Here is a 20,247-nt window from a genome sequence, read left to right as displayed (position 1 = left end):
TCCTACGTCACACAATATTGACAGAAAACAATATTTAAACTTTCCTTTGAATCTCAGCAAATGTGTCAGAGGAGAGGTAATCTAAGTACTACATTTAATAATACTTGATTATCAATATTTACTAATACTAGATTATTCTCTGACCCTATGGGAAATAAAATACATTTTAAGCAAGACTTTTTTTTTCACTGATTAAAAAGAATTGTCATCAAATATAGACATCTAAAACTATGTTCATTTCACAATGACAAAATTAAATAAGAACAATATATTTCTTCTAAATAGTAAAGCTATTAACTGAAATACTAACATTACAAAAGTTAGAAAAATGTAATTATCTGAATGATTAAATCAGAATCACTTTAATGATTGTCAATGGATTTTAAAAATTAAATAAAACTGTCAATATTTGATTATTTTTTCTCTCATTAGGGAAAACAACTTTCTAAGGATGAAACCAAAAAAAAAAAAAAAAAAAAAGCTGAACCTCAACAAATGATCTAGGGCATAAAGCAGATTTGATGATCTGAGCTTCAGAATGATCCCCAAAAGGATTTTGAAAATTTTCACTCCAAAACATTTAGAATTTATCCTTGTACTTTTCAGATGAGATCTTTAGTCAGAAAAGATAAAGAATAAGAAACAACCACAAACAGGAAAGAAGCAAGAAAAGTCTACCATGAAACCATTTGGGTTCTCAGGCTTCTTTTTTTTCATGTTTAAGTTATTCCTTTATTGTCAGGAAATGAAATGTAAAGCATCCTTGCATCTGGAATCCACTTTTTCCTAATGTTAAGGCCCTTCTCACCATGTCAGGAGTCCCGTTGGGAGTTTCACACTTTCATAGAAGGCCACAACATCTGCCAACTCTGCTGGACTGGATAAAGGGGGATGTCTGCCTAGACCAGCAAGGGTACCCATGAAAAGCACTTCATAGAGTTCTCCAGCATTCCCCAACAACAAAGACATGTTCATTAGAGTTAATAATATCCTCATTTTAAAAACCCTGGTTGGCTGACCTGTCCATCCCTCACAGCTGTCACTCACCCTTGCTCTTCATCTCAGATAAGACAACAGGAAGCAGAGACTGATGATCACTAAAAGGGAAATTGCTCTTCCTGATGATATTGTCCAAGGATGTTAGTCCCATGATGCAGAGAGAGGGCTTTCATCCCCAGATAAGAGCAACACAGCCAGCTCACCTTTGTGCCAATTCCCAGCATAAAACAAAGATGTTCACAGTCAAATCCAGGCAAAGTATCCCCATCCTTCAGCAAACACTTGTTTATTTTATTCACATTTCAATATTGCTAAGAGAGTAGGTCATATCAGGTATAATCCCTCAAGACAGACTGTTTCTTCTTGTGGGGTTTCCTGAAATGTTCTATTTTGGAAGTGCTATAAAGCAAGTATTTTTTCTAAGGTTGTATTTATTTCATTTTCAGGATTTTTCAAAATAGAAGTTTAGTGCCTGTTGAAACAAATGGAGGCAGTAAGGATTGAAATTTCTGCAAGTCATCCCCTAAAATATTCCCTATAAAACTGAAAACTCTAGAGTTTTCAACCTAGTGACCAGAGAACTGAGCAATAGCTAAATCTTGGTACAGCCACACAATTAATATACTTTATTCACCAAAAATCATAACCACAAAGTAAACATGCCAGTAAGGAAGTATGAGTGATATGATATTAAGAAATATATTTCATAATATCTATGAATGTGCACAAAGGACATGAGAAACAGTTATCCCCAAACGGAAACTTCCTCTGGTGGGTGTGAGGTTGGGCTTCACAGATGAGTTCGCAAAGAGGCAGAGAACGGAAGAGGCTGAATTCCACAGAAGTCCACTGGCCTGTTCCTCCCATCAGCAGAGGAGCCCAGGAGGCAGGAAGAGTGGGAAAGCAAGAGGGCAGAACCCACCTTGTAGTAATCATAGAGCAGGCCTAGGGCGGCAGCACTGTCCTCGTCCCCATTGATGCTCATCATCGCCTTGGTGGCCGCTGTCAGGGGGTTCTCCAGGTACGACTTCCAGGCTTCATCCTCGCTGGTGTAGGCTCTTCGGGTGTTGAACGGAGGGTCACTGGGCATGGGCACTAAGGCCACTAGTCTTTTATTACTGTGAACACATAAAAAATGGAGGTTCATTATCAGGGAATTTTCCTGTATGCCCCTAACAAAATACTTTATGTGGACGAGTATTGGTTTGTATACTAGTTTCCTAGAATGGGGAAGAAGAAAGGAAAGGTTAAAACTAAGGCGACTGATGTGCTGCATTTATAAAATCACTAATTAATTTTTTCACTATGAAAAGTACTAACAGGTCTTTAAAAGGTAGCCTAAATGGTGTTTAAGTTGATCCCCTTCGAACTTGGCTTTCCATATCCAATTATTCTAAGTAATTTTATTTAATTATTCTTTGTTAATGAGTACTGAATGGAACCCTCTGAGAGTAGGTTTCATTTAACTGAGTTTTAATTATAAGTTTGTGCAATACATAAATGTAATCAATACATTAATGATTATTAAACATTGTTTTTTATCTAGTTTAATCTATGCTTGACATTACTAGCAAATTACAGACTAATCTAAGTCTTTCTCAATTAAATAGGCAATATAAGCCCCCTAGCAAACACAGCATATTACATACAGATAATTTTGCATAATAAGAACATGCAGCAACAGCAACAAGACAGGTGATACATAAACCCTACATTGTTGTAGGATTCTACTGTATTTTGGTGATTTAGAAGCTACAGTTTATTCTACTATATTTTGGTGATTTAGAAGCTACAGGTTATTCTACTGTATTTCGGTGATTTAGAAGCTACAGGTTATGAAGACCATTATGGAGAGTGAGGAGTACATCTGGAGAACTTTCAGTAGAGACAGAAAGGGGCAGTCAGGCAAACATTCCTGGCCGGGTCAATCTTGTGCAACTCCACAATGAACACACAAGGCAGTGTCGTCAGGTGGGTGTGAGAATGACTCAAATACCCAAAGACCATGACGTCCCAGCAGCTCCTCATGCTGGGACCCAAAGTGTCAAGTAAAAGAGCCTGGAGAAGCTTTTCTCTCACTTCCTGACTCTCTTGCTTATTCACTGAAGTGGAACCAAAATGGAACAATGAGACATTGTACTTCAGTAACACCTGCTTTGGCACACAGCAACGTCACACAGACAGGTGACAGGATGAGTTTAGACAACACTGATGGTAATCAAAGGATATGCAGCTACCAACACCTCCTGATGGCCCACAGTTATTATAAAAGAGGTCTCATTTTGCTTACACTCCTTCAGGGTCACCACCGGCTCCCTGTGTGATGGAGAGCTGGTGTGAACCCTCAACACAGAGTGTGTTGAAGGCCCTTTCTATGCTGGTATGCCAGGCACTGGTGGAAGGTCAGAAAAGGGTCTGGGGTAAAATACATCTGAGGGTAGGGGTGGGGCAGGTGGAAAAAGTACATTTAGCAGACTGGAATTCTAGGATAGATGGTCTCTAGGACTCTGGTTTGAGCTTTTTGTCCCAGTCGTTTGGTGGAGCTGATTAGGAGGAAAGAATATTGCCCACAATTGCAGATGAATTGAATTAAAAGTGTATAATCAGGTTTCTTGGAGCAAATGAGGAAAACCCTGATCAAGGGGCTTACAAGCCACAGGCAGTGTGGTGACATGGAATAGCATGGGCCCTACAAGTGAGTCTTTGCTCAGTTACCTACTATGGAGGAAAGCTGGCTGGACATCAAATTTCAGTTTCTTCTGCCTAAAATAGGGATAGCAATGGCCACTACTTACCCCACAATGTGATTGTGAAGATCAAATAAAATAATTGATAAAATAGGGTCCTGTAAACTGCCCTGTGCTATGTAAATGACAGATAAGGTTATTATTGAACTGCTCTGCAATACTTGTGTACACATCAATTTTTGGTAAAGTTGACTATAATTTAAAAGCACTAGGGCTGGGAATGTGGCTCAAGCGGTAGCGCGCTCGCCTGGCATGCGTGCGGCCCAGTTCGATCCTCAGCACCACATACAAACAAAGATGTTGTGTCCACTAAAAACTAAAAATAAATATTTAAAAAATCCCCCCTCTCTCTCTCTTAAAAAAAAGCACTAAAGATAACCATTAATTAAAAAGAAAACATTTATTTAGCAATATTCCATAAGCATTTATGGACAGCCCAATAGGTGCCAGACGTTGTGCCGGATGTTGAGTATGGAGGGACAAGACAGACACTGTCTGTATCCCACACTGCTTGTCATCTAGCAGGCTAGACAGAGGGCATCTATTGCAAAGGTCAGGAGCATGAGAAAGCAAATGGACAGTGTTGTGAAGGTGCATGATAGAAGAGACCAACCTAGTCAGAGAACCAAGAAGGAACAGAACTGAAAGACAGAGAGTTAGGAATGTGCTTGTCAGTTTTGAGAAGGAGAGATGTGGGCAATCATTTTTAAATTGAAGAATATATTTTATAGTGCAGAATAATGGAATTTTCTGACAACAGGAGCACATCTATGTTCATTTTGGAGAGTCTGCTAGAGAAATTTGCATATTTTGATCTAACAATAAAATAGCACTTCCATGTTGTAGAAATAGATTCTGAGCCCCCAGCAGTTGCCTCTAAGGGCCAAGACATCATGCATGCTTTCTAAAATGCTCAGTCCCACAGGAAGGAATAAAGAAAGAGCTTCATAGTACAGATGTTCCAAGATGGATGAAAGATCCAAATTCAAAGTATGATTTCTACTGAAAGTGTATTGCTTTCACATCATCAAGTCAAAAAATTGTTAGTCAAACCATCATCACTTGAAAATGGTTCATATTTGCAAGAATCTCACTACTGAAAAAGATCTCTTTCCTGCCTGAGAGAAGCATGTATTGCTTCACTGCAGGAGGAGTGTTAATTTCAATATAGGCTAATTTCCAAAAGTTCAGCAGGAAGCCCAGGCTAAGAGATCGTAGCCAAGACTTGATTTATAGTAAGTGCTGTCCTGATCCATGGAAATATTTTTCCTGAGTCTTCCTTTGTGGGATCCTGCCTGCTAAGTCTTCTGGATTGCTGATGTCATCTGTTCTTAGCCCAGATGTTAGCTCATGAATGTAAGAGATTCATCAGCCTTTCCCCTAGGATGAAATTGTTGATAAATTCTTACATGATAAATGGAAAGAGTTATACAGTGAAAGCACAATCTTACTGGTCATTTCTTTCCACACTATTAATGGCCCAAGGGGCCCTTTGTGACCTCCTCTCCTTTAACTATGCAATGAGGTGGGTTTTTTCTTCTTCTTCATAGATTATAATCTCTCCAGTACAGAGCACTATTGAATGAAGTTTGGTTTAATAAAAATGTAATCATCTCTCTGGTACACTGAACAAAAATGTAGACTTGTAAAGAAAGGAAAGTTTCACAGTGCAGTGTTTACCAAAACTAAAAACACTTTGTGAAGTTTTTATTATCATTCATTGGAAATAATAATTCAAATTCTGCTTTGGTCATTTTCTTAAATGTCCTTTGTGAAGTTCTAGGTTTGCTGTGTTCTAAGGAGCCTTGGACAAAGAACTGTGAATGACAACTACAAACTTGCTACTCCTTGCTACCTGGGTCTTTCTTTGAAGGAAAATGCAAATGAGCACCAGACCATTCACAGCAAGGCTAAGGTCAAGTTAGATTACACATACAATTCCTTCCCCCCCCCCCTTATTTAATTTCTTGAGCCACTACTTCATTTTGCAGAAGTTGGAAGCAAGTTTGAGAACTGAGTCATCAGCTGAAGGAGAGAGAGGGGAGGGAGGGGGCACTCACCTGACTGAGATGATAATCTACAGGTCCACAAAAACTCTGGATCACTCTGCCAGGATCAGCCCACCTTCACCTCCTCCTCCCTCTACACAGAATAAACATTCTGGGAAGGAACACAGGCAGGGAACTTAGCACATAGTATCTTCCCCTTCTAAAAATATGTGTCCCTTGTAGGAAGTCAGTCACCATGTTCAGCTTTAGTCTTAGCTTTTCATGCTTCTAACTAGTCTCTGTCCTCTGAACCATATTGAAATCCTCTGGAATAATCTTCACAGAACATGATTTTCTAGAGAGTAGTATAATTCTTTACTACCTATACTATCAAGTCCCAAATCCTCCATCTGACATTTAAATTCCTCCTTTGTCTGGCTTCAATCTGTTTCTCAAAATTTATTTCCTTCTACTTGTTTAATGTATACATATAAACATTGCCGGGTGTGGTGGTGTAAGCCTGTAATCCCAGTGGCTCAGGAGGCTGAGACACAAGGATCACAAGTTCAAACCCAGCCTAAGCAATGGCGATGTGCTAAGCAATTCAGTGAAACCCTATCTCTAAATATAATACAAAATAGGGATGGGATGTGGCTCAGTGGTTCAGTGCCCCTGAGTTCAATCGCTAGTATCCCCCAAATATAAATATAAATATAATGAATATAAATAATAAATATAATATGTGTGTGTAAAAATTTTTTTAAAGCCACTTTCTCTGTAGTTCCCTAAAGAAGTGCATTCTTACCTTCATGCATTCCTTTGCTGAGGTTGTTCTCCTCCCTGACAACTACTCTAAGTCCAGTTGCAACATTCTATCCAATAGAAAATGTTACATAATTTTACTCCTTTAGAGCATCCCCTTGCCAAGAACTCCTATAGCATGTATATTATTCATTATATTGTGTATCACTTAATTTCTACTATGCGAAGAAGACTCATTTAAGTGTCAGACCCACCAGGGACTCCAAGAAATGACTTCCATTCAACAAAACCCCCAGCAGCTCCCCTGCGCCACTGTCCTTGGCCTGTCTTAGATCCCTGACCAGTCTGGTTTCAGTCTAAACTCTGGAAACTCTTCTTCTCTAGCATTGCCTTTTTTTTTTCTTCTAGATGTTCCAATTTCCACCCCATTCCCCAGGGTATTCTCACAAACACACATCTCCCCAAGTAAATTAATATAACTAGCTACCTAGACTGGCCCTGGGCACTTACGGCTTAAGAAACATCTAATATAGGTCTTTAAAAATGTGTCCGAATATTTGTTTATAGAAAATGCCCCCAGGAAATGGTCCTAGATGCAAACCCTGGCCATAATACTCATTAGCTATTACTACCTGTCTGGACCTCAGCTTCCTCACTATGGAAGGGTTGTTGCATAAATTAAATGGGAGAAATATATGCAATGCTCCTAGCAGAGAGCTAGGTACAGAGTAGTGCCCTCTCACTGTGTCACAAAGAAGATTATAGAGGAACAAGGTAATATAGGAAAGCCAAACCTCTGATCTTCAGCCACCACCATATGACTTCCATCTCTTTAAGAAGAAGTAGCGAGACCGTAAATTGTATTGGACATAACTTTCTTAATGTTCATATATGAATATGTTACCAGTGAAACTCCACATCATGTATAACCACAAGAATGTGATACTAATTAGATTAAGTTTACCCATGTATGTATAATCTGTCAAAGTACACCCCACTGTCATGTATATCTAAAAAGCATAAATAAACAAAGTAGCAAAGCTTTTCTATAAGGTTCAGGATTTCACATCATATACTCTGCCTCATATCTGCCCCCCCAACACACTCGTAGCCTTTATCCTGAGATCACATGAGTTCTATTCTCCAAATATCTTGACCCATGTTCTGAGTCTTCAGCACAAATATTTACATTTGGTCTTCATCCATTTCTATTTCTTGTAGCTGATTCACTATAGCTACTTACTGACTCACATGGTCACTTCAACTTCCATGCCAAAAAAAAAAAAAAAAAAAAAATCCCAACCATATTTAGACCATAAATAGCAAAATTTGAAAAAAAGGACGACTGTTATTTTCTTTTAGAATCTTGGCATTTTCTCCATTAACAGGATAAGACTTTCAAACGTAAATTAATGAACCAATTATTCTAGCCAGAGTTAATGTCACAATTGAAATGCCAATGATGCTAGTTGTTTCACTGCTAGCTACTTTCTGTAACGTCCCTCCTTTTGGTATTTGCTAGAGGCAGACCATAAGAGATAACAGACACTTCCCATGGTAGAACCAGGGTTGAAACTTAATGGAAAGTTTCTACACTCACTGCTTGTGATTAATGACTCTGACCTCTTGCCTTTGACCTAACCTGTGCAGGAGTCATGAGAAGTAAGATGAATTTATAACCCTGGGGTGGTACTGACCATCTTCATGTCAAAGACACTTGTATTGGGGAAAGAGAAGATTCAATTAATTCAATGAAAAAAAATTATAATGACCTTCACCAAATAAAATACATGAATTTTAAATATAAGAAGCCGTGAAATGAAATTTATGTCTATGGGAATTAGTATAGACAAACTGATTGCAAAATATATTGATCTACCAATTGAAATGAAATCTCTCTCTTTCTTTCTTCTTTGGTGCTACAGCTTTGCTAATGCCCTAAGCATGCTCTTAGGTCACCTATTAAGTAATCCAGAATCTAAAGGGTTAGAAATAAATATAAAGAAGCTGCAGGAAAGGTATATCAAGTACTACAAATAAATCATAAAGAGAAAAATATCACAATGGAAAGTGGAAGAAAACAGATAAGAATTTTTGAAATGGAGATAATTTATAAAGACGGTAATCTATAAGATTATTAAAATTGGGGTGTGTGTGTGTGTGTGTGTGTGTGTGTGAATCAAAATTCAAAATGTTAACAGTGACTATAGGTGAACTTTTACTTTTTAACTTTGAAAATAATCTCTAATAATAATATCACACTACCTATAGAGCACTGGCCATATATATGGCAGATCATGTCATAGGTACCTTAAATGGGTTAAATCACATACTCCTTAAAGTCAGATATGGTTATCATATTCTTTATACAGATGAGAAAATTGCTGAGTGACTTCCAAGAGTCACGTAGCAATCAGGTCACACTTGGATTGCATCCCAGAGTATGAATTCTTAAGCATCCTTCTCTTGCCAATTCTTGACTATACTCCACTTTCATAATTAGGAAAAAAAAAGAGTTACTCAAAAAGGGGCACTAGGAAGTAGACTGGAGACAAGAGAACAACAGACAGGAAACTTTCTATATGGGAATAATTGAGATAGTGTGAAAAATCAGAGCAATACAGAAATTGTGCAAAGGGGGACTCTATAAGCTCCCTAGAAAAAGATCATTTATTTAAATTGCTTGTAGAATTCCAAGATCCTGGCACATTCTACAGTGTGCACAGACAGGCAACACATATTTATTGAATAAATTATGTGAGGTGATAGATAGTAAATACTTATTCGTTTTTAGTTTGACATAACTAGAGGCTGTTTGTTTTTAAATGCTCTGTGGAAAAAAATGTTAACAAATAATTTATGTGATATACATATGATTTAAAGACTATATAATATATATGAATTAAAGAACTGAGAAATAAAGTAAATACTATATTTAGAGAGCATGATTTTTAAAGGGAAAATTATTTTCTAACCAAAATAGCTATGATATTTAAAAACGGAATCAATGTTTCTAAGGAACTTATAGTGCTCAAACCTCTGGCAGCAGGAAAGCAAGCATAAAAGCACCTTACAAGACTTGCAGGACAGGTTTCCATTTCAAAACCTTTCCTGTATGCATCTCTAAAATTTATAGCGAATGTGGAAAAGAGAGATTTTAGTGTAATTGTCAAAGATAAAAAGCAGAAAAAAATTGGAATAAAAGAGAAACCAGAGTTGAGAGGCTGCACCTCAACTCTGGTACAGGAAGGATTAATGCATAACTGAGGACTGTGGATCCCACTCAGCTGGGTAAAGGCTGAGGGTCTTCAGGATGGATGACCAAACCAGTTGCTTACAGGGTATCCAGAGGAACTAGCTAAACATACATTTCTTAAATGCGGGAGTCTGCCTTTGAGGGGTACTAGGGCCAGAGAAAGAAACAACTTCATAAAATACCTAGAGTAACTTTAAACTACCACAAAAGAATTGGGGGAAAAAATGTTTTAAAAAATGAGTTTAAAGCAACATTAAAAATTTTCTAATGTGTCCAACCCACAGTTTGTGCCCTTGGGCCTCACTTGAACATATACAAAGGAAACTTCCAGGTCCCTGCAGCACCTGTGGTCAGGACATTTAGCAGAACAGCCCACCATGGAAACAGTGAGCTCCACCCTGCTGACAAGCCCCCGCCAGTGTCACAACTCCCAGGGGTCTAACTCTACACTTTTAATAGAAGAATTAAGAATCACCAGATGTTTAAGGAAATCTTACATGAATGAAAGAAAAACTCCAAGACAAACAGAACAGCCTAGATGAATTAATGTCAGATACAGAAATTACAGTTAAAAAGAAGATACTGCATCCATAAGAGAAGCATGGACTACTTGGAAAACATAATCACAAAATGATTTCTGAATTTTAAAATGTGTAAAGGCTGAATGGAAAGGAAAGCAAAGAATAGATTAGTGAACCTAGAGACAAAAGCAAAGCATTATCCAGGTTTTTGTTGTTGTTGTTGCTATTGTTTTTTTGGTGCCAGAGGTTAAACCCAGGGCCTTGTGCATGCCGGGCAAGAGTTACACCATGGAGCTACATCCCCAGCCCCATCAAGTTTCTAAACGAATAATAAGAGAAACCATGAAACAAATTAAAAGCCTGCAGAATGATTCTAGGTAATAGTCTACTAACAGGAGTTAAAAAGCAAGGAACAGAGTGACAGGGAGGAAATAAATAATCAAACAATAATGAAAGAAAAATATCCTTGAGCAGAGGAAAAATGGTTCTTGAGAAGGAGAGGCCTCAAAGTGCTGAGAAGAGTAATAAAAAGAAATACATCCATCCATGTTCTGCTGATATTTCTATGTTAAAGTTAAAATAGAAAAATGCTGCACATACTTGGGGGGAAAAAAAACTAAGTAATTTTCAACAGAACAAGAAACAGGCAGTCAGTAAACTTCTTATCTGCATCCCCAAATGCTGCAGGGCAAGAGAAAAATGGAATTTTAAACACAGCGAAAGATCAATCTAGTGTAATAGAAAAACAAAGACATATTTAGTCATGGAAGGATTTAAAAATCCTTCTATTCATCTATTCTGTTTGAAAGAATTATTCCTTGAATCAAAGTGAAAAAAGGCGTGCATGGATAGAAAAGAAAATCAGCATAGCTACCAGAGAATATCAAATAAACCAGAAAAATATTAATTTTAATGAATTTCTGATCTTGGAAATAAAATTAATGACCCAAGGAAAGTTTTCTTAAATATGATGCTAAATGAAAATGAAATATCTCAGGTGATAGGAGAGTAATTGCTTAACAACTGTATTGAAGGTTTTGCTTTGTAAGAAAAAGTTATAGATAACAATTAATTCCCAATGCTAATAGAAAACATAAGTTTAAATATGCTGATCAAAAATTCCATGGTAGGCTGGGGATGTGGCTCAGCAGTAGATTGCTTGTCTAGCATATGTAAGGCCCTTTGATTCAATCCCTGGCATTGCGAAAACAAGACAAAACAAAAATTCATTGGTAATAATTACTAATTAAAGATGGGCTGTAAAACTCGTCGAGCAGCAATTCCCAGAACACAGTGTGCAGACTCCTGGAGAGAGGTCCCTTAGATACTTTCAGGAAACTGTGAGGAGAAACAATGGTTCTCGCAACTATACTAAGACATATTTGCCTTATTCACCGTATTGATATTTGCACTCATGGTACAAAACTAGTAGTGGGTAGAGGTTCTGCTTCTCTATGCAGATCAGAGCAGTGACATCAAACTGTACTAGAAGAATTACATTCCTGAGCCACAAGCTCAAAATACAAACAAAACAAACAAGTGCTGGTTTTGTTTGAGAATCCCCTTTATGAAGCAGGACAGAATTCTAATTTTATTAATCCCAAACTTTGGGTATATGCCTTCTTGATCCCACATGTGACTGCAGGAGAGCCATTCAAAACTCTTGGGACCGCTAACTGAAACGCAGTGACTGACTAGAAGAAGAGGCCTTGTCCAGGTTGGAGGTGAGCTAGATGAATTTGCTTCTGGGAATTCCATTTTCACATGAAAGAGGACAGACTGACAAACTCTGTGTTCAGACTTGAATATTTAGCTGACATTTTCTCAAAAATAGATGAAGTATAAGTCCATCACTTTAAGGCAAACAAGCGACAGTATTTGCCACCAACAAAAAAACATTTGAGCTTTCAAGCAATATTTGGAATATTTACTTGAAATTTGAAATTCAAAAAGTGATATACTAAATTTAGAAATGTAGAAAACTTGCATCCAACAGTATTGACAATTTCCTCATTGTCATTTTCCGATGCAGTCAGTGGAGATATTAGTGGATGCCATTTTTCACTAATGTATGAGGGAAAATGTTAGCATTTGGAAGATCTGAATACATAACCAATATTGGCAAATACCAATGCACTATGTTACAACATGAAACACAGGTAAAAGATCTATTCAAAGTAAAAAACAGGCCTAAAGATTTTCATGTAATAGAGTATAGAAAGTTCATTATATGATTTTGGTTTCTACAATGCAATTAACCTTTCAGAAACTACCAGTTATGGAATTTAGGTGCAATATCAAAGAATATCTATAGTTATTTGAGAAGACTATTAAAGCACACTTTCCTTTTCCATCTCTCAGTGTGAAACAGGATTATTGTTGTTGTTGTTTGTTTGTTTGTGATGGTGCTGGGGATTGAATCCAGGGCCTGTGCATGATTCTACCAAATGTGCTATATCCACAGCTGTGAAAAAGGATTCTTTAACCAAAATATCAATGTGCAACATACTGAATGAAGAAGCAGAAGTATTTAGAAGTCTCTGATAAGTCAATGTCAGAGAGAATTACAAAAATGTAAAATAATATCACTCTCCTTCCTAAATGTTTTGCTTTGAAAATTTTAGTTTTCATTTTAACAATGTTATATTAACAAATAATAGGTGTACTATTATTATTTTAATTGAATCATTAATAAATATTTTAAGATTTCTCCTTAACTTCTAATATGATGAGTATTGATATAACCCACACAAACACAAGCCAAACACAACATTCTTCAATAATTTCAGAGTGCTAAAAGGATTGTAAGAATTGTGAGTTTGAGAATCATTTCTCTAGATAATCACTTGAGAGCTAAATCATGGAAAAAATATTGATCAATAAAACAAAAATTAAAATAATGACATAACAGGAAAAGTAAATCTTTACATATCTGCAATTGAAATAAGTGAAAATGAGTAGCTCCATTTTTGAAAGAAGTAATTTCAAACTGGATTTGAAAAAAAAATTCTTTTTTAAGCACCCAGGAAACATAAGAAATAACCATTTATCAGGCCACTAGACAAGACTATTCATTTTGAAAGAACTCTCGTAGTACAAATGAAATTCTCGGACCACTATGTAGTTAAATATTAAATTAACATGAAAAAAAGATCAAATTTAAATGGCTGGGGATGTGGCTCGTTGGTAGAATATCTGCTTGGCATGGGTGAAGGCTTGGGTTTGATCCCCAGCACTGCAATAAAAATTTAAAAATCAAATCATCAAAAAAGATTAAATTTAAATACCGTATGTATAAAAGTTATAACATACTGTTAAATATTTATAGTAAAAAAAATAGCTCCTAAAGAAAATTTTTTGAAAATTAGAACTCATTGACAAAATATGTAGCATGTATTGTGGAATATAAATAAATCAGAACTTAGAGGTCATTTCATAGCTTTAACTGTTTGTTTTAGAAATGAAAACAGGGGGCTGGAGATGTGGCTCAAGTGGTAGCACGCTCGCCTAGCATGCGTGAGGCCTGGGTTTGATCCTCAGCACCACATACAAATAAAGAAGTTGTGTCCACCGAAAACTAAAAAATAAATAATAAAAAAAATTCTCTCTCTCTCTCTCTCTCTCTTTAAAAAAAAACTAGAAATGAATACAGGCTAAAGTTAAAGAGTTAGGCATATGGATATAAGCATAAAATAAATGAAAGTGGAACATAAAAATAGAAAGTATTGAAGTAAAGACATTAGAAAGAACAATTTAAGACAAAAGTTGGTTCTTTGAAATGGGAAAGAAAACTAACGAATTGACAAAGAATCAAATATTAGAAAAGAAAAAAGGAGAATTTTAAATGTAGCACGTATTTTAAAAAGAGTATTCTGGCTGGGCATGTTTAGGTGCACTTGTAATCCCAGTGACTCAGGAGCTGAGGCAGGAGGATCGCAAGTTCAAGGCCAACCTCAGAAACTTAGTGAGACCCTGTCTCGCTAAAATAAATAAATAAAAGGGCTAGAGATATAACTCAGTGGTAAAGCACCCCTGGGTTCAATCCCTCATCACTCCCCCCAAAAAAGCATTATGAATCCTTTTATGCTAATTAATTTGAAAACAGACAAAAAGGAAACATTTCGAGAAAAAATATGAATAATCAAAATTGACTCAGTTATTTGGAAAGAGAGAAACATTAACATTCCATTAGGGAATCCTAGCAGCTACCTCCCTAAACAGGTGATGAAGGTATACCCTGAGACAATGAGAGAAATCTCGGGCAAACTGAGCAAGGAGCCCTCTAATACCCGCCTGCCGACTGATGACTGTGGTACTAACTGCTGAAACAAACCAAGCAATAAGTATGTGAGTAAAGAAGCAGGTAATTAACCCAAAGAAAACAAAACAACTAACTTTTGGAGGTTGAACTGTGAGTGGCTTGTCTTTATTTAGCCATTTCCCTTTTATATTGCTCATGCAGCTGAATATAAATGCAGACAAAACCATTTAGCTAATAGAGAAGAAATGGATGGGAGAAATAAGTGAGGGAACCAAGAAACTTCCTCCCTGTGGCATCCAAAACTCCTGGTTTATCTTCCTCTGCTACCCACCTATAAACCTGGTCACAGCAATCTTTATACAATCCCCCAGTCCAAGGCACAAGACTTCTACCATGTACATTTCTCTTGTCACCTGTATGGAAAAGTTCCCTTTGATTTCTTTAAGAATAGATTTCTACTATCTAGGCCCAAATAGTCTGTAACCAAAAAGGCTTATTAAGAAAGAAACGAAAATTCAAAAAAAGCAAACTGTATTGTGTGCAAGTTTAATTCCTTAACTACTCAGAGGTAGATATACTCTAATGCTCACCAATGACCTGAGGTTCAGCTTGTCTTTGTGATTATCAATAGATTCTTAGCACGCAAATGATTATCATCACTATCATGATGATCCACTCTAAATTGCCTATTTTACAAATGGAGAAACTGAGGTCCAGTGAGATTATACCATTTCCCTGGGATCACAGTTATCTTTATTAACCCTAAAATGATTAAAGGACAAGTTGCTGGAAAACACATAGATTGTTGGCTAATTTGTAGTGTTTTGTGAACACTTAAGCATTCTTCCATGAGGATGAAGTGAACATTATGGACATCTTCATGCAAAAGTTTCCCTCCTCCATCCACAATCCCTGCTAACTTCCCCAATCCATTGAATAAAACTTTATGGAGCTTCTACTGTGCTGATCTAGGTGTAGGAAACACAGAGCTAGGAAATTTTCACTCATTCATTCACATTCATTCATTCGTTTGTTCATCCAAGTAATCCATTCACCAGAGATTCCTCTGAAAGCTAGCAATTCTAACCCCTAGGTATCCTAAGCCCAGGCATAAAGATGTAGTAGAATATTGTACCATGAACAGTATTTTTGTATTGTTTTTGTAGTACTGGAGATCAAACCCAGCGCCTCATGCTTGCTAGGCAAGCACTTTACCACCAAGCTACATCCCCAGCCCGAAATGTTTTTGATTGTTTGTTTTTGAGTACTGCTACTTAAAATCCTTGAAAATTAAGATAACATTTACTCAACAGATCATGATCAACTGAGCACCTACTATGGGCTGGTATTCCTCTGAATACTCTAATATAATGATGTAAAACACAGATCCAATCTCTGTCCTAGTGAAGCTTTTACAAGTGAATATACAACTGCAGATGTGACAAGTGTTGATAAAGAAAAAGCACAGGGTACTAGGAGAAAATGTCATGGGGATCTTGCAGGGGCTGTGAGCATGTCTATGTATAATGTTCACAAGTAAAGAAACTTTGAAGAGGGGAAGAGGAAAAGAGAGGGACTGGATGGGTGTGGTGGTACATCCTATAATCTCAGTGGCTTGGGAAGCTGAGGCAGGAGGATCAGGAGTTCAAAACCAGCCTCAGTAAAAGTGAGGTGCTAAGCAACTCAATGAGATCCTGTCTCTAAATAAAATACAAAATAGGGCTGGGGATGTGGCACAGTAGTCCAGTGCCCCTGAGTTCAATTCCTTGTGTCCCACCCCTCAAAAAAGGGAGGGACTGAAGAGATTTGAGAGACTTTCTCTTCTACTAAATGATGTTGGACAAGTAGTTGAGGAGTTTTATTTCACTTGTGTGTTGGTTGATTTAAATTAGACCCTCAATTGAGTCCATTAAAATAAATTCTACACAAATTTTAGTTGAGCTTTACATTCAACCATACAAAAAATGTAGATTATGTATGAGTTTTTAATCTAATTTGTATTTGATATCAATTATTTAGGCGTAAATACAATAGAAGAATTTATGAAGAAAAATGATAACTTTAATCATTTAAATATTAAAAATAAGTGGATGTAAAAAAATGGGGGGGACAAACAACTGTATGTTTGTGTGTCTCAAAAATTTACCCACTGTACAATCCCACATCACACATTCTGACAAATGTGGCTGAACACAAGAAACAAACAATTCTCACACCAATGGCTCACCTTTAGCAGCAAAAGAGACAGTTAAATCAACAAATGATAGAGGGTTTTTGCTAATATCCTCCCAATACGGAGGGGAGCCTAAAAAGGGGTGAATTCTTGGAAAAGCCTCTGAGGCAAGTCATTCCCTCCACTGTCGGCATTTTATCAACAGAGATGAAAAGAACTTGAAATCTTTCTAGTCTGGAAGAGGGGAGAAGAATTGCAGAATGATCTTAACCCGCACAGCTATGGGTGGCTGAGAATGAATTGCTCTATATTGAAGGTTGTGTGTCATATTGGTGACCAGAGATACTGGCAAAAATAGTCAAGATGGGAATCAAGAGTCTGCAGAGTGGTTGCATCTTGTAACCAAACACACGAGGAAAGACCAGAATGGAGGTGGAGTTCCACCAAGCAAGGAGATATTTTGTGGATGCCACTGCTGGGGACCTGATCATTGTTCCCCTTCCCCATATGAATAATTTCCTAGTGAAAAAGTCATGTTCAGTACAGTAATTGCAGACTAGGAGCAGGGCAATACATGATGTGGTTGTCTCCACCTTGGGGCAAGTACACAGGGAAGTTCAGAAAAAGCTATGCTGTGCACAACCCTGCATTATAAATGAAGAAGACCATGGTGGGGCTGAAAGCTCAAGAACTTGTAGGGTCCTGCCGACACTGACTCTCCTGATGGCTGTGTGACAAGATCAGTGTGAACAATCCAGAGGTGGGTGAACCCAGTTACCTAGCCTTTTCTACCTGGTGTCACTGCTGCCTGGCAATGTGATGTTCTCCCGCCCAGCCTCGCAAGTATCAAGCAGAGGCTACCAAACCAGCCTGCTAGAAAGACAGGTGGAGTTGCAAGAGGCATAAAGCTTTCCAGGAACCCTAGCTGCTTAATTACTACACTCGGGATGCTGTGTCAGACAACTTCAAACATACCTAAAACCCTGAAAGAAAACCAAATATCAGTGCTGTGCTTTTTAGATTATTTGGCCCTCTATGAAAGCCTCATCTTCTCTATCTCATCTCTGAGGAAAGTAAGCATTTTTAAAAATTATATAAATTCCTCAACAACTGTGAGAATATTGCCAATAAAAGTATTTTACAGAGCTGAATTAAATACAATACACAGACTGATTTCTTTAACAGAAGGAGGCCACTGGATTGAGAGCACAGCCGTAGTGGCTTTTGTGACTTGGTTGGGTTACTGTCCAGACATTGTCCCTGCTTTCTGTGTTGTCATGAAGGCTTGGATCCATCCAGAAGGACTAGACCTAGTTGAAGAAGGAGGCATTAGTAAATCATCCCCAGCAGAGATTGGGATATTTAATAGAACTGAAAACAAAACGGTAGATGTGATTGCTAATCTTGGTTGTCAACTTGACTGAATTGAGAAATCCCTAGAAAATGGGTAAAGCACACTTTTGGGTGTGTCTGTGAAAGTGTTTCCAGAGATGATTGGCATGTGGATCAGCCAACTAAGGGGAAAGGCCTACCCTGAATGTGGGCAGCACTACCAAAAACGCTGGGGTCCTGGCTGGAAAAAAAAGTGGAAGAAGGGGAAAGTTCACCCTTGGACTCATTCAACTCTTCTTAAGCCTATGCATTTTTTTGCTGCTGCCCCTTCCCATGGACACAATACTTCTGGTTATTTAGGTTTTGAATGCAGATTTGCACCAGTGACTCTTCAGAGAGCTTCCAGGCCTTTAGCCTAAAACTGGGGCAGCATCGTTGATCCCTATTATTCTGAGGCTTCCAGCTTCTCAGATTGAGCAGCTTCTGGTTTCCCCAGCTCTCCAGCCTCTAATCATGCAAGCCAATTGAACAAATTCCCTCTTACAGATACATTCTGTCGGTTCTGTTCCTCTGGAGTATCCTGATGGATATAGTAGATAAATGCAATAAGACTCTTTGAAGGAAGGAAAATTTGACTTTGGGGAAGGGGCAGGAAGAAGACTGTTGAAAGCTCCAGACGAAGTTTCATGGTTATTTTCCACTGGGAACTATTAATGGCTCCAACATCCTCAGGTACCCTTTTCTTTTAAACCTAGTGTCCGAGAGGTGTGACAGTGGAAATGGAAACTACAAGAAACCAAAGCAGAGGTCCAGGACTCTGTGGTCAAGCAAGGAACTGACCTAACACCCCCAAGGCATCCCTCCCTCCAGGAAGAGGATGCTGTCCTACACATGTGGACTGAACTCAGGACAGAACATTTTCCCAAGGCACACAAAGCCAAGCCTTCCTACCTGGCCACATCGTCACAAGCCTGGGCTGCAAGCTGACCTTGACAGGGTGCACAAACAGATCTCAGCTGACAGAAAGACAGAAAAACAAAGCACTCATACAAATGGGGAATGGTAGAATCTCTACCTGCATGTTTGGAAGTTAATAGATTACACTTAAAATGGATAGTTCAAGAAATAGCAGTATGAATTACCAAGACACAATGGAGGTAAACTAAGAGGAAAAGATACCGAAGAATCAAGCCTAGCTGCCTCTGGATATCAGGATCCAGGCAGAAGAGTACGTCTAAGGAAACTGCTATTTTTCACACAAACCTTTCTAATATTATTTAATTGTATTTCTAAATACAATTCTTTGATAAAAAATTAAAAATATGTATTTTAAGAAAATACTATGTGAATCCTGTACAACATGCCTACGGCCAAGAAGCAGCCTACGGTTGATAGTTTCCAACCACTAAACTACAGGTTTTTGGTAAGAAACTGTAGGTAAATGGGAAATAGGAACAAAGAAATATGGTCTATTATCCATAAATTTAACTGCTTTCCTGCCTATTCTCCAATGGGGTCTTTGTTCCTATTAATAGACCAGAAGGCGCTACCTTAGTTCATGATCTTGGGCAAGCTACTAACTTATCTGTGTACCCATTTTCTTATCAACCTTAGAGATTCGATTTGAGAACTGAATTAATATACATAAAGTACTTAGTACCTATGACACACTCTGCACTGTATCTATACAAACTATTAGCATTAAGGTGATTTTAAAGCTAATTTATTTTATTTTATTTTATTATTTTATTTTATTTTTGATACCAGGGATTGAACTCAGGGATACTCGACCACTGAGCCACATCCCCAGCCCTATTTTGTATTTTATTTAGAGTCAGGGTCTCACTGAGTTGCTTAGCACCTCGCAGTTCCTGAGGCTAGCTTTGAACTCGCAATTCTCCTGTCTCAGCCTCTCAAGCCGCTAGGATTACAGGCAAGGCTAAATATCATTAAGCCTTCTTTGGTAGACACAAGTGGTCCCAACATAAGTCCCTCACAGAGAAGAAGTTGAGGCTAACCCCTTGGATACAAGCATCAGGTTTTCCTGAGCAATCCACCTGCCTGAAATTGGACACTCCCCTGATCAAGCCTCTGAACTGCCTTTCACTGAAATCTGAAATTTTTGTGCCCAAAACACATCATATTTTGGTTTCAACAGAGATTCCAAAAGACAGCAAAAGAGGCAGAGGCAGGAGAGATCCAGGCTTC

The 20,247-nt window shown here is 37.8% G+C and overlaps 1 protein-coding gene across 3 annotated transcripts in view; it reads right to left on the bottom strand.

Annotated features, from left to right (window-relative positions):
- Positions 1–20,247, bottom strand: part of Grhl2 (grainyhead like transcription factor 2) — a 148,214-nt gene that overhangs the window by 105,104 nt on the left and 22,863 nt on the right. For all 3 annotated transcript variants that reach the window (XM_046464789.2, XM_046464790.2, XM_046464791.2), the window contains exon 2: positions 1,922–2,117. In XM_046464789.2, coding sequence (XP_046320745.1) covers positions 1,922–2,117 — 196 coding nt within the window. The remainder of the gene's footprint in view (positions 1–1,921; positions 2,118–20,247) is intronic.

The sequence above is a fragment of the Marmota monax genome, unplaced genomic scaffold (genome assembly GCF_021218885.2).
Source record: "Marmota monax isolate L192 unplaced genomic scaffold, Marmota_monax_Labrador192_F-V1.1 WCK01_AAM20220418_F8-fsc00003, whole genome shotgun sequence".
Classification (NCBI taxonomy): domain Eukaryota; kingdom Metazoa; phylum Chordata; class Mammalia; order Rodentia; family Sciuridae; genus Marmota; species Marmota monax.
This window is presented reverse-complemented; position numbering and strand designations above follow the sequence as displayed.